The 15,278-nt window shown below is 30.7% G+C and overlaps 1 protein-coding gene across 1 annotated transcript in view; it reads left to right on the forward strand.

Annotated features, from left to right (window-relative positions):
- Window positions 1-15,278, forward strand: part of LOC130671443 (glypican-6) — a 71,941-nt gene that overhangs the window by 52,718 nt on the left and 3,945 nt on the right. Inside the window, exons 2-7 of the mRNA XM_057475335.1 lie at window positions 7,030-7,200; window positions 10,765-10,907; window positions 11,724-11,972; window positions 12,287-12,455; window positions 14,121-14,550; window positions 14,656-14,825. Coding sequence (XP_057331318.1) covers window positions 7,030-7,200; window positions 10,765-10,907; window positions 11,724-11,972; window positions 12,287-12,455; window positions 14,121-14,550; window positions 14,656-14,825 — 1,332 coding nt within the window. The remainder of the gene's footprint in view (window positions 1-7,029; window positions 7,201-10,764; window positions 10,908-11,723; window positions 11,973-12,286; window positions 12,456-14,120; window positions 14,551-14,655; window positions 14,826-15,278) is intronic.

Consider the following 15,278-nt stretch of genomic DNA (forward strand, 5'->3'; position numbering starts at 1 on the left):
ATGAAAATTTATGATAACCTTTTTTGTAGGAAATTAAATTTTCTACAAATTTTATTCTTATCATTTTTATCGTATCTTTGATGGTTTTATCAGAATCCTTATTTAAAGTATTCCAATAAAAGTCACCAAGTTAAATACCCATTTTTTCACGTCTTACTTTAAATTGAAATTTCTCAGAAACTATTAAACTTACGTAGAAATTTATCATGACCTTTTTTGTAGAGGATAAAATTTCCTACAAAAGTTGCCTCAATCATTTTTTCCATAGACCCAATACTTTCCGAGTTATTCTAAAATTACAATGAAAACTCAACAAAATCGGATATTATTTGAAAAAATTTCCTCGCAATAACTAAAGTACTAAAGTTTTTAATAATAAAAAAAATCGGTTATTCCGTTGAAGTTAAATAACTATTATTTACTCTATAAAGTACTTTTTCAAACAGTTATAATAATATAGGAAGTAATAAATACTGAAACTTAAAATCTGACTTGTTTTTCTATTTAAAGTTAAATTTTTTTTTAGTTTTTTACGAGTTTCATTTAGCGCAATATTCGTAGCCAATTTTAAGTCGTGAGAAAGCCTTTGCAACATCTGCAGAAAATTCAACGACTAGTATAGTAGTCTAGAGAGTGTATAAGTAAGTAGCTGGTTATATACACGCAGTATTAATAGGCATACTTTACAAAAAATTATAAACTAGTAGAGCCGTTCTGCGAATATAAAACCCTTTTTAATGAACTACTTACTCCCTGATCTCAATAAAAAAAAAAAAAAAAAAAAAAAAGACCAAGTACCCAGTAAAGAAGTAAAAAAATAAACAGAAAAGATATAAATTTTATTTACGATAAAATAATGATAGGCATAATTGTAAAATACCTTTTTAGTTTATTATTCAAGGAGGATATTCAGTCGGATAAAGTTTAAAGTTAAATCTGTTCATTCCGTCAGTGTGCAAATATTTGACAGCCCGCTGGGTTTATACCATTAATTTCCGTCCCTATTTTCAATTTCTCAAAGACGCTTATATTCTCTTACTGTCTTGTCTTAGTCTCTCATTCTCATCTGTCTTATATTATATATACTATATATATATATAGTAATATACAACCACCATATTATCATCCGTCTTTCTCACTTTACAACCCACGTGCCATTGATGCTCGAGAAATCACTTTTGGGGTGCCTTAGGCTAAACAATATATATATACAAATATATTGTATACGAATTTTCAATATGCACAAAGATGCGAAATTTTATTTTATATTTTTCTCATATAATTTACTCACTATTCCTATTAAAAGTTATGAGTAAAAAGTAATTTTGTCTATCGAATATTGATATTTAAATATAACGTTGGTAATTTTTACATGAATTTCAAATATTCAAATAAAAACTTTCAGTTTTCCAAGTGATTCAAAAATTATCGTGACAGATTGTAATGAAATTTTCAACCGAATCAGAGTTTTTCAATACCGGAAGTAAAAATTTGATATTATCGGATGACAGGTGACTTTGAAAGTGTCGATAATGATAACCTGTATTTTGACGTTGCTGTAAACGAATCTAGTATTAATACATAAAATATAGAGATTTAACCGCGAAAATTTCAAATTTACGAAACGTGAAATGTAAATTTTGAATTTCCGTTTGAAAAGCGATAGCTAGAAATTTTTCAATTTTTCCACTGATATATTTACTATATATATACATATTAATCTTATCAGGTTAATCATCAATTAGCAAGTAGATAATAAAAGGACTTACACCCGATAATTATTAAATCAGCCATTGACCCCAGTGTCAACTCTGATAAAAACTACTCAATAATTCTCTAATGTCGGCACCAAAATATCAATCGTTATAAATCAAACGGCATTTTTTTCGACCGTCAGTTAATAAACTCATGAGTTTCAAAAAGCAAACCCACACTTCCCGCGTCTCTATTTGAATTGTAAATATTAATTACTTGCGTCAGTGTAAAAATAAAATAAATTTCGTTATTTTTTCGCGGCAGTTTATATTATCGGTCATTTAATTACCTCCTAAATAAATGGAAATGAACACGTAATAAAAATAACCATAAAGTTTTCGTTAATTTTTTGCTGCAAAATATTTTACGATACGCACACACGCGTTCCCATGCGACATGTGTGTGCCAGGATAAAAGTTTTTTTAAATTTCCTAGTTACTCTGCCATGGCGCTTAACTTTTTATCCGTAACTTTTCCTATCCCTACACAGAAAAAAAGAATTTCTGGGCGCAAGAATTTTTTTGTATTATAAATTGAACACAAAAATTTTCTTGGGACGAGAAAAAATTTATTGACTCAAAAAGTTTTTTCTTGCTCTGAGAAAATCCATTCTCGCCGTAAGAAAATTTCTGTTTTCAATTCATAATGCAAAAATTTTCTTGGGGCGAGTAAAAAATTCTTGTGCCAAGAAATCCTTTTTTTCTGTGTACATATATATCTATATAAATATATAGCATTGGATGGACAGAAAGAAAATGAGAGTGACAAAATGGGAGAGGATGAGAATGAGAATGAGAATGAGTTAGACAGTTATCCTTGTACTCTATTTCTCTATAACTATGACTACTATACAGAGAAACAAAGCTCTTTTTACTCAGTACCCTAGTAGTTATATATATCGACGCAGCAGAGTCATAATCGCATGACTGGTTTTGAATGACGCGATAAAATTTGCAATAAAATACTCGGTTTTCTATGGAATTGAGATATATCTTGTGTTGCACTGTCAGCGGAAGGAACTACACAATATATTTTAATCTGCAAATAAATACCTACATATATACTCTTTTATTTATTATTGATATATAGGTATATTTATTTAAAAAATTAAATACTACTTTTTTTTAATTAAAATAGAATAGATTCAATTTGAAATACATATATATATATGTATATATAACTGCAGGAAACGAATCCCTCGAATAGGGATTTAATCGAATTTTATCTACTATCCTGTCAGGGGTTGGAATTTGTAAATTCTCAAAGATAAAGAAAAAGAATCCCTTTCTTTGATGATTCTGGAATATAAAACATCAAAGCATTTTACTGCTCATGTGTAATGGAAACAAGATCTTTCAATTCTATGTTATATATATATATGAATATGTAAAGATAAAATTTGACACTGGGCTATGCTATAAAATTTTATTTTATTACGGGACGTTTTCAGTAGACTTTTATTGTATGTATACATATATGTATAATTTATTTATTTAATTATCTATTTATTTATGATGATGCTATTTTGAGTCCCGGGTGATATATTTATGTTAACGACACAAAACGGTGCATTAAAAATAAACATATAACTGACCTTTTACACACAGAGACTTTTTTATCAGCCGTTTAGTTAATCGAGTGTTAAATATAAAAGCTGAGGTGCTAGACAGAGCCATCGGTACGTGTAATATTCCGCTTATAAAATTTATTTTATCGATTTCTCGGTTTTTTTCTTCGGATATGCTCATAAACGATCTAAAGTAAAAGACTTGTTTCATAAAAAATTTTATTTTGCTCCAGTTGGCGCTTTTTATCAGAATTTACTGCTCCCGGTACTTATATTTAAGTATCACTTATAATTATTAATAAAAATTTTTTTTTTATCGATTTTCAAAAGTGAAATTATCGGAAATCAATTTTTTAAATCGATTTTCCAGTTTCAAAAATATGGAAAAAATTATTAAATATTTTTCTGATAATTTTTGAGGTCACCCGTGAAATTTTTATTTTTATTTCGAACAATCGATTAGTAATCGAGCTAAAGAAATTTTTTTTGTATTAAGAAGCATTGAAAATTATTGCCTATGAATTTTGTCTGAATTAAGGAAATTGCTAAAAGAAAAAAAAAATAAAAGTTCGGAAACACGTCGCGACTCAGAGACGCCCGAGGGGTGAGTCACCCAGGACACAAACAAACCTCTTGCAATATCCCATTATACTCTAAAGTATATGCGCGTATATTACACGTACAATTGTACCGCGGAAGTTTAAAGTAGAGTACAAATTGCCTGCAGATATCCGCCTAAAACATGCTCCGGAAATTTTGGCTACAAGCCTCGTAATAATCCTCAACCTCATCTCCATTATTACACAAAATATTTCCCAAGAATTTATATTACATTTTTGTCGCTCGAAAAAGGAAATAAATAACAAAAAAACTCCAGACAAATCAACTTTTATGATATTACTTTTCCTTGAAATAAAACAGGACAATTTTTTGAAGTAAAAAAAAATTATATAATTTTCCGTCGAGAGGCAATAAAGAGGGGAGTGGCCGGTGGAAATGAGTCTGGAGTTCGCCTCGAGAAGTTTTCAGCAGTCGATGCTTCTGGGATATGACTCTTGGAGGATGTTCAAGATCGCGACGAGGGTGTGGCAGCGGCGGTGACGACAGCGGGATCCGGGGACTGGTGAACTTTGAAATTAGCTAAGGCGTTAGATGTCGGATATCTGTTGATAAGCAATATAGATGCCTCAAGGAGCTAAACTGCTTGAAAATTATCTCTCCTTCCCGCAGAACATCCCCTTCACTTCTGAAATAACATTTTACCATCCACTAGATTTTTATCTCCGCAAAGTTTAATCTTACATTATTTTTATAATTTTATGCCTTGTAAACAACTAGAAAATTTTTATTATTTTTTATCAGATATTAACCCTCGTCTCTTTTATTTGTCCACTTGTATTTTCTGAGGATTTCACCATCCGTTCCCTATATCCTACAGTTTAAGTGAAAAGTTTTTCTTACTGCTATCCTCGGGAGAATAACATTTTAACATTCAAAGAGGGAAAAACTTCTTAAAAGTCAATCTATTGTTATGCTGAAAAGTATTTTTCATTATTTATATTAATTTATTTGCCTTCTTAACCTTTTCAGCGGTCGAAAAATTATTTCTTAACTTTAAATAAATATTTTCATTGCGATAATTCATTTGTTGTTTTTGAAAATTTATTTTTAATTATGAAAAATCATTTTTCAGACTCTGATTGATTTGTGCCATTAAAAAAATTATAATAATAATTTTTTTTTAAACAGAAAAAAATTTTCAATTGTAAACTGAAATTTTTTATAATAATCATTATTTTTCTCTGAAAAAAATGATTTACTAAATTCTCATTCAATTTTCTATTGAAAAGAAACGATTTTCCAAGTTTTCATTTGATTTTCTATTGAAAAAATGTATTTCCCGCGTTTATTAAATTTCCTACTGAAAAGAAAATGATTTTCCCATGAAATATATGATTTTTATTTTTAAAAATAAATTTTCTCCCGCCAAAATTAAATTCATTTTTCATAATTATTATTTTTTCTCTAAAAAAAATAATTTTCTAAATTTTAATCCAATTTTCTATTGAAAAGAAACGATTTTCCAAGTTTTCATGTGATTTTCTATTGAAAAAATTTATTTCCCGCGTTTATCAAATTTCCTACTGAAAAGAAAATGATTTTCCCATGAAATATATGATTTTTATTTTTAAAGAAGAATTTACTCCCGCCAAAATTAAATTCATTTTTCATAATTATTATTTTTTCTCTAAAAAAAATAATTTTCTAAATTATCATTCAATTTTCCATTGAAAAGAAACGATTTTCCAAGTTTTCATTTGATTTTCTATTGAAAAAATTTATTTTCCAAATTTCCATTTAATTTTCTATTGAAAAAATTTATTTCCCGCGTTTATTAAATTTCCTACTGAAAAGAAAATGATTTTCCCATGAAATACATGATTTTTATTTTTAAAAATGAATTTTCTCCCGCCAAAATTAAATTCATTTTTCATAATTATTATTTCTTCCCTAAAATAAATAATTTTCTAAATTTTCGTTCAATTTCCTATTGAAAAGAAACGATTTTCCAAGTTTTTATTTAATTTCATATTTAAAAAAAATTTATTTCCCGCGTTTATTTAATTTTCTACTGAAAAGAAAATGATTTTCCGTTTTTATTTTTTAAAATTAATTTTCTCCCACCAAAATTAAAATTTCCAACAGTAAATTAATTCTTTCCATTAAAAATGACTTTCCCACAATGAAATTGACTATCACAATAAATTTAAAATTGAATTTAAAAAATTAAACAAGAGACAAAATCTAATAAAAACTTTATAAATCACTTGGTAATTGATTCCTAACTACAATTATAAAACCAATCTAAAGTAAATTTCCTCTTAAACTAAATAAATCTAAACATCTTCGTCAAAATATATGTATATAAACACTTTAAATTCAAATTTATCGTAATTGTAACAAGGAATAAATCTTGTAAAGTTTAAACCGTCTTCCATATAAACTAGTTAAACAGTAAATATGTCTTCAGAAACCCTTCTGGGAATAAAAAAAACGACTTTTGAAGATGTTTCTTTGCTTACCCGCTCCGATAGTCCAGTCCAGCTTCCACTCCACTCGACGCAGTCTGTCTCATCTTCTTTTCGAGCCAAACTAAATTACATTTACCGTGCTCTTGAAAAAAACACCATTCCGATGGTATTTCCTGGGTAAACATTCTAACAGATTGTTTTTCTTAAACTTTCTGTTTTCTTAAACTCGACATTCAAAAACAAACAGCTTTAATTCAGATACAAGTTATTAAAAAAATAAATAAACACTCGAGATTATTTTTTGTTTGCGTGTCAGAAAAATGAAAAGGGAAAAAAATGGATATCGATCATCACTTAGCGAAGAAATGCTGTCTGGTGACTAAATCCCAGTGCGGTGATCGTGGAAAATTGATCGAGTCTTTAATAGAAAAAAAAAAAATTCTAACAAAAGCATTTTCCGGTCTCTCCCTCTTTCTCTTAAAAGACAACCCGATTTCTTTCGTTGGTTTCATGAGAGGAAGTGTGAGCATGAAGGGAAAAATTTTTTTTTTTATTATTCTTATATTTATGTCAAAGAAAATATATGTTTTCACTTAATGAAAATGTTGAGGAAATTATTTATTGATAGAAAACTGATAGATTGATTATAAAATTTGTTTTTTTTCGTATTTTCAGCACGAGAATTAAGATCATGCGGTGGAATAAGCAGCGGTGGAGAAGTTTGCTGTACAGCAGATATGGAATTAAGGTTACAAGCAAAAGCTCGTGACAGACACGAAAAAGCTACGAAATCAACCCTCCAGCGGCTGCAACAACTTCTCGCCACTAGGGGCGCAAGATTTCATAGTGAGTACATGAATCTTGGTACTTAATACTTTCCATACTCAGTCTCACCCTCTGGCACCTCCTTTAATCCACGTAATCAAAGTAGAGAACAAACTGAAAAGGAATAAAAAAATTTCTAAGGGCAAAAGAAAAAATAAAAAACGGGGGATGAGAGTTTTTCAACTCGAGTTAGACGCGATTCAAGTCAAAAGAATTTTTCTCGTTAGCGGCGCAAAGTGACAACGGGGGATCGAACCTGTCCGGCGCAGCTTTTTAGGGGACGCGAGAAGTGAAAGAGGGTGGATGAGTAGCACCAGAGATTCCGGTGGCTTCAGAGTGTCGGATCAAAGCCAAATAATCTTCACTTGACTCAACTTTTTTCCGACGTTATAACATTTTTTTTTTTTTTTTTTATTTTACATTCCACTCCTACTATTATTTTTATTTTCTAATTAAAATAAAAGTCGTGTAAGTGTATTAGCTTTTCGTCGCGAAAACTACTTTGGAGATCCACTGAAGCCCTAGAGCGCGGATCATTTTTCTTCGTCCGTCTACTTTTCTACTTGATAAATTTATTTTTTATTCCTACGCAAGTTTTCTCGACAGCTCGAACCCACTCGAGTGCACCACTTGAATTTCAGATAATTCAAGAGTGTAATCACCTGTGTACCTGAGTAACGTCTTCAACACACCCCTCATTTCAAAACTTATTTAATAATAATTTTTTTTTTATTTATAATTAATATCTTAATTAAATTTCTAATTACTTGCTAATAGTACTCACTATCTAATTAATATTAAAATTGAAATCCAATCCTACTCTACAATTAATTTTAAAATTTATTACTCGAATTATTTTTGTTTATTTTTTAAATAATTTCACTCCAATTGTAAAATAAAAAAATTCTCTTAGAAATTTTAATTTACGCGATCCTCGCTTCGAAACTGCAGTTCCAGACTCATAACTATAATTAATGACAAAACATTTTAGTTTCCCTAAAAGTTCAAAAAAATAAAAAATTAATTACCCAACAACTGAACAAAAAAAATTATTGATTAGTAGGGTGGTCGTTAAAAATTAAATTTTCTCAGGCAGACCCGTAGAAAGCTTCTTTATAGTGTAAAAATACGTGGAGAATTTGGTTTTTTTTTTTTTGAAGTAAAAAGAACACGTGTCTTAGGACGATCAAAGTTCATTTTTCGATACAATCGCGGTTTTTTTTAAATATCTCATGAAATATGCAGATTAAAGGAAAAAATCATAGAAACAATTTTGTAGGAAATTAAATTCTTGACAAAAAAGGTCATATTCATTTTTTTCATAAAATGTGTATTTATGAAGATATTTTTAAAAAACTTTTTTAGAGCTTATCAATTGAGCATTTTAGGATTACGAATGTTAATAATAACGTTTTTTCTTAAATATAGACAACTTCGTAACTCGTAACATATCAATATCAATTGAAATGATGATAAATTTTGTCACAAGATGGCTCGTTAAGTTACTTCGATATTTTTTGGTCGTTTGCTATCGCACATGTAACCAAAAAATATTTTTTGATCCGATGATGACGTCACTATTGGAACGATTAGGTATCTTTTTTACCAGCTGTATCTTATCTAATATTTTTAGCTGCCGGCTATAGGCGCTAAATGTCGTAGATTTCAAGTGCCTGTCACAAAAAAAAGTTTTTTTAAAATATCTTCATAAATACACATTTTATAAAAAAAATGAATATAACCTTTTTTGTCAAAAATTTAATTTCCTACAAAATTGTTCTTATGACTTTTTCCTTTAATCTGCATATTTCATGAGATATTTAAAAAAAACCACGATTGTATCGAAAAATGAACTTTGATCGTCCTTCGGCACTTGTTCTTTTTACTTAAAAAAAAAAAACCAAATTCCCCAGGTATTTTTACACTAAAAATAACTTTTTTATGGGGCGCCTAAGAAAATTTAATTTTTAACGACCACCCTATTGATTAGTAATTAATTCCCTCACTATTTAACCTCAGCGCTTTCAATTAATTTGAGCTACGAAAGAGCTACTCCCGGGGTCCATGACTCTCTTTAGCGAGTCTGTCTTTCTTAGCACCGGCTCTCAGCGGAGTTTTCCTTTGATGCGGCTAGTGGGTACCTAGCCATCGCAGAGCATACACTTACATAGTGCCCTTACGTACTAGTCTTTAGTCTACGCCATCCATCCACATACATATATTTATTTTATATATATCAACATATATGAACTACGAGTGCAATGCAGTGCTTGATACCGGCAACGGCAATAGGCACTCCGAGTACTATACGCCGGCACAAGACCTCCCTTATAATGTCTGACGAGACCTGTGTCGTGTGTTGGGGACATGTGAGCTTTTCCTCTTTTCACTCTTTACTCTTTACTCTTAAGTACTACCAGCAACCCTACTGTATATGTACTTATTACTCTACTCTCTACTCTGTACTTTATATATATATACGTATACTTTTCCAGCAAACGTTACGAGTGTAGATCCCAAAGATTTACAGACTTGCGCCCACTGAAGATTTTTTTTCCTGCTTTCTTTAAATTATTTTTTATTTTTTATTTCTTATTACTTTCATCTATTTAACTTTGATGTCTAATAAAAAAAAAAATTTTTATTTAAAACGAACGTGAGAAAACAGGATTAGAAAAAAAAAAGCATTAATTTTTTAAAATTAACACTCCAGTAAATAAATAATTAATTAACTGTAATTAAAAAATGATTTAATTTGACAAAAACGGTCTTTGAATCGGTAAAAAAAGTAAGTGGGTATTTAACGATCTTTAATTAAAGACTGAAAGAAAATGAAGAGAGGCTGGATGGTCTTGAGATTTAAAAGACATTCGAGTCGTATATTTATGCTCTATATAATATAATGTATATTATATTATATTATATATAATTATATGTATCTGGACGTAAAAAAGTTAGCAAAGGCTGCGTGCTAATTGGCGTTTTTACCCGAGGAGAGACACGAAATTATTGAATGGAGGAAAATTCGTTCCCATCCACGTCCGGAGTCGAAGTACAGGGCACAGGTAATGTAAGGAATTGCAGCAAAGGGCGGGTTGGGGGGTGGGGGAGGGAAGGACAGAAGGGCGGCAGTGGAAATTAGTTGAGATTTTACCGCCTCGGAGGTGCGCGACAGACGTTGGTGAATTAAAAGCGTTGCCGCAGCTAAGTGCTTCCTCTTTCACTGGGAACGAGGGCTAGGATTCGTTACACGATTACTCTCGCTCACTCTTTTTAACTCGGATGGATGTCGTTTAAAAGGAATTTTAATCTCATTCTTTCGTTCGGCTCTCTGGAGTGACTGGTAAAAAACGAGTTTAAGTTGGTAATAGTAAAAGCGAGATGGAAAAATAAATTGTTCGGAGCTTCGAGCTGAGTTTTAAGCTCCCAGAGCTCGGAATAGCTTTCTAATATGTTTCTCTTTAACTTTCAGCTTACAATCTGACTTTTCTTATTAAAAAAATTTCAAACCACCCTCTACTTTATACCTTTTACCTTCTGATTGACACTTTGTTTTTTAATTAAAAATTTTATTTTTTTTTGCAGCTTTTTTTAAAGATTTATTGGCAACTTCCAAGAAGGGATTTCATGAAATGTTCAAAAAAACTTATGGAATTTTGTATGAGCAGAATGCTTATGTATTCACGGACTTGTTCGATGAATTGGAAAATTACTACACCACGGGAACAGTAAGTTTTTTTAATTAGTATCATTATTTTTATCAAATTCAGTTGGAAAAATTGAGATCCGCGAAAAATCTTTTCTGTAAATCAAAATTACGGCCAAACTAATGGAGATACGATAAAAATGCACGGATACATTTTCACAGGAAATTAAATTCTCTATAAAAATGATCTGATTGTGATTTTTCGTAACTTCGATAGTTGAGAAGAAATTCGAGTTCGAAATAAAACTTAAAAAATTATATTTGACTGGGTGAATTCGCGGTCACGTAAAATCAAAATTCTGGCTCAAATATAAGAGATACGATAAAAATGTATGAGCACAATTTTTTAGTAAATTAAATTTTCTACAAAAATGGTCTGATTGACTTTTTTCGTAAACCGAACAGTTTATCCAGAATACGAATTCCCAATAAAAATAAAAAAAGAAAAACTCAAAAGATCGATAAATCAAATCGCAGACGTCGCAATTCAGCAAAAAAAAAATCGTTCAATACTCAGCGGGATATCTCTGCGATGCTTTTCCTTACATTATTATCCTCTCTTTACATTACTCATAGCCGGTAATATAATATAATCGCGTGCAAGTGGATGCTCAATCAATGCTTCTGACATAAAATCACTCTGCGATTACTGATGAGTCCTTTGCTTGGATTTTAAATCTCCATTAAACTGCATTCAAATGACTTTACTCCCACTTGGACTTACTCACTAAAATCCATATAAATTTTTACCTTCCCCCCAACTTCCACTCCAATAAAAAATTATCACCCATCCCTCCATCAGACTCCAAATAAATAAAAATAATTTTTCTTTTTCCAGGTAAATTTAGACGAAGCCATGGATAATTTTTTCAATACCTTGTATCAAAAAATGTTCACTGTACTAAACAGCCAGTACAATTTCGACGCAAAGTATCTTGAATGCGTGGGCAATCACATGAAAGACATGCGGCCATTCGGTGACGTGCCTCAGAAATTGGGTGTGCAGATAAAGAGGTCATTCATTGCGACGAGGGCTTTCAGCCAGGCTCTGACGGTCGCCGCGGATGTACTGAAGAACATGCAGACGGTATATACACAATACAACACAATATATATAATATCTCGAGAAATATGACATGCCGCCGTTTGGATTTTGAATCACGTAAATTACTAAAGCAATAATCGGTTATTATCACGGTCGGATGATTCCCTTGAGAAAGGACTACTCTGTAGTCACCACATCAGACATTTCCACTCGCATTTGATGCTTTGACTTGACTGATTGTAGTTCAACATTCAACCTCGGCATTTCACAATAATAATAATAGTAGTAGTAGTAGTAGTAGAGCGTATGTACAATAGACTAATACGTAAAAACATTTTGTTCTTATAAAAAACCAGCTGAAAGTTTCGCCTGAGTGCGCAGCAGCATTGACCAGGATGACGGCCTGTCCATCTTGCAGCGGCATACCCGGTAATGTACTTGCCTGCGGTGACATGTGCGCTAATGTCATGAAGGGTTGCCTCACTCAACACGCAGCACTTGATGGTGAATGGAATCACTTTGTCGGTATGTCATTTTAATGTTTATTTTTATTTTTAACAGATTTATTATTATAATTGCTCGGGCACAGCCACAGAAATATGCAGTTTTAATAGCGATTTTAACCACGTGGAAATTTTAATTACAGAAAGAGAAATCTGGGTGTAAATACTGATATAATTTTATGGTAATGTTTCTAATATTGGAGGTGAAATTTATGGTTTCGTAATATTTTGAGATGAAATATATATAGGGAATGTATAATTATTCATATTTAGAAAGACTTTAGTAAGTTGTTATTATTACCGGTTATTAGATTTTTAATTTGCGGTAAAGTTTAAATAAATTATTGGAGTACAGTAAAATAAATTTAATTAGATATTGCACACCCTCGTATATTGAGGTGTGCATTTATGATGAAAGCAGTAGATAGTTGACAATTTTCATTTTTTTTTCGACAAATCAATTACAGAAATAAAATATCTAGGGGTAGAAAATTAAAAAAAACTATAGATACATTTTTTTTATAAATTATCGTTTTGAAAAAATAAAAAAATTATTAATATTTACAGAGACTTTAGTAAATTATAATTATTTCCAATTATAGTAGATTTTGAATTCAAATATCAATTCGCGGTAAAATTTAAATAAATTATTTTATTAGAATAAAATATTGCACACCCTCGTACATTGAGGTGTGCATTTATGATGAAGGCAGTAGACAATTGACAATTTTCATTTTTTTTTCAACAAATCAATTACAAAAAAAAAATATCTAGGGGTAGAAAATTAAAAAAACTATAGATACATTTTTTTTATAAATTATCGTTTTGAAAAAATAAAAAAATTATTAATATTTACAGAGACTTTAGTAAATTATAATTATTTCGAATTATAGTAGATTTTGAATTCAAATGTCAATCCGCGGTAAAATTTGAATAAATTCTTTTATTAGAATAAAATAAATTTAATAAGATATTGCACACCCTCGTATATTAGAGTGTGCATTTTTTCATTGTTTATTTAAATATATGAAAAATGATTTTTTTTAACAAATTTCGTAAATTGAAAATTTTTATTTATTAGTGTAATTAAACAATTAATTATCAAATCAATAATAATTATCAATAAAATTAATCAACAGTAAAATTACTATATAAATATTTTTGAACATAAAAAAAAAGTGCATTCCTCATTAGAAATTAAATACTTCCGTACAAATCATTAGCAGACTTTTCTTAATGGCATAAAAAAAAAAAAAAAAATAAAAGTAGCCAAGAAAAATAATATTAAAATTCCAAGCTCATGAATTATTAACTCAATTAAATTATTCCTTTTTACAAAAGCGTACTATTACAACCGCGAATAATTTCATCGCATTGCACAGTTAAATAACAACAATAATAATTATAGTAAAAATAAGAAACAAACCCGCCAGGTTTCCAAGAACCCGTTAACCTCCTAGTGATTAATGAGCTCTATAAAAAATAAAATACAAGTACCATGTGTTCATGCCCCTTGTTAGGAAATGATATTGCGAAATTTCTAAACTGCATCTGAACATTCCACTTAATTAAATCGTCATTTTACATTTAACTTTAAACAAACCATTAATTTAAAAACTATAAATTCCAATTAATGATCCCGAGTCCGACTGTTCTATTTCTAATTATTTATTTATCTGAATTGCAGAGGCGGTAGGAAAAGTGGGCGAGCGATTGCTCGGGCCATTTAACATCGAGATGCTGGTGCGTCCGATAAATCTAAAGATATCCGAAGCGATAATGAATTTCCAGGAGAACAGTCACGACGTATCCCAGCGTGTGTTCAGTGGATGCGGACGTCCCGTGTTGGGCAGACGAAAACGCCGTCGTCGAAGTCCTTCTGCGGCGGCAGCTGCTCGTGATGTAGATTTTGACTCGGGAAACTTTGATCAGGAGTCTGGGGAAGACGGCCGCTCGGCAACTGCGGTGATGCTCGATAAACTTGTTAAAGAGATACGTCAGCGTGTGAGAGATTCGAGGCAATTTTGGATCTACTTGCCTTACCAGCTATGCAATGACGGGCTCGTTGTACCTCCGAGTAATACAAAGGAGTGCTGGAACGGCACACATGTTGACAAGTAATTATTTTCATTGTTACGCTTGACTTGATTTATTTTGAATAGCAGTTGGGGTCAATGACTTCACTTTGCTGAGTCTTATACTAATGATAATATTGTTTTTAGATATTTATACCCCGTATCGTCTGACGGCGAGACTCAGACACTGAACCCAGAAGTGCGCGGGGCTGGACCCAGAGCTCCGATTGTACGAGATCAAATATTTGCTCTCACAACAATCACCAGTCGACTCAGATCCGCGTTCAATGGCCAAGATGTTGATTGGATAGACGCCGGTTTGTTTTTTAATTTTTTATATTTTCCTTTAAAATAATCGGGTAGAAATAAACAAATTTTTTTTTATTTTAAATTTACCCGTCGAAAGCCTGGTCTAGGGGACGTAGGGAAATTTTTAGAATTTGAGTCTTCCCACCGTGCGTAGTTTTGTTCTCGACTACCCGTTATAAGACTGTGTTTATTTTATATAATTTTAAACGTCATATTAACATTTTGTAACACGCGAGTATCCCGATTTTCCTGGTGATTATGGCGCTAAAATAAATACTTATTTTTTTACACAAATAATAATTATAATGATAACGGTAGTGACTACAGTAATAATTAAAATAATAATTTTATTGATCAACTTAATGCTCAATAAAACTTTTAAATTGTAACAGAAGCTTTTAATATAATTCATCATTATAATTATCAACAATAAATTATATTTTACTTACTAATCATTAAAT

Source organism: Microplitis mediator, chromosome 7 (assembly GCF_029852145.1).
Source record: "Microplitis mediator isolate UGA2020A chromosome 7, iyMicMedi2.1, whole genome shotgun sequence".
In the NCBI taxonomy this organism is placed as follows: domain Eukaryota; kingdom Metazoa; phylum Arthropoda; class Insecta; order Hymenoptera; family Braconidae; genus Microplitis; species Microplitis mediator.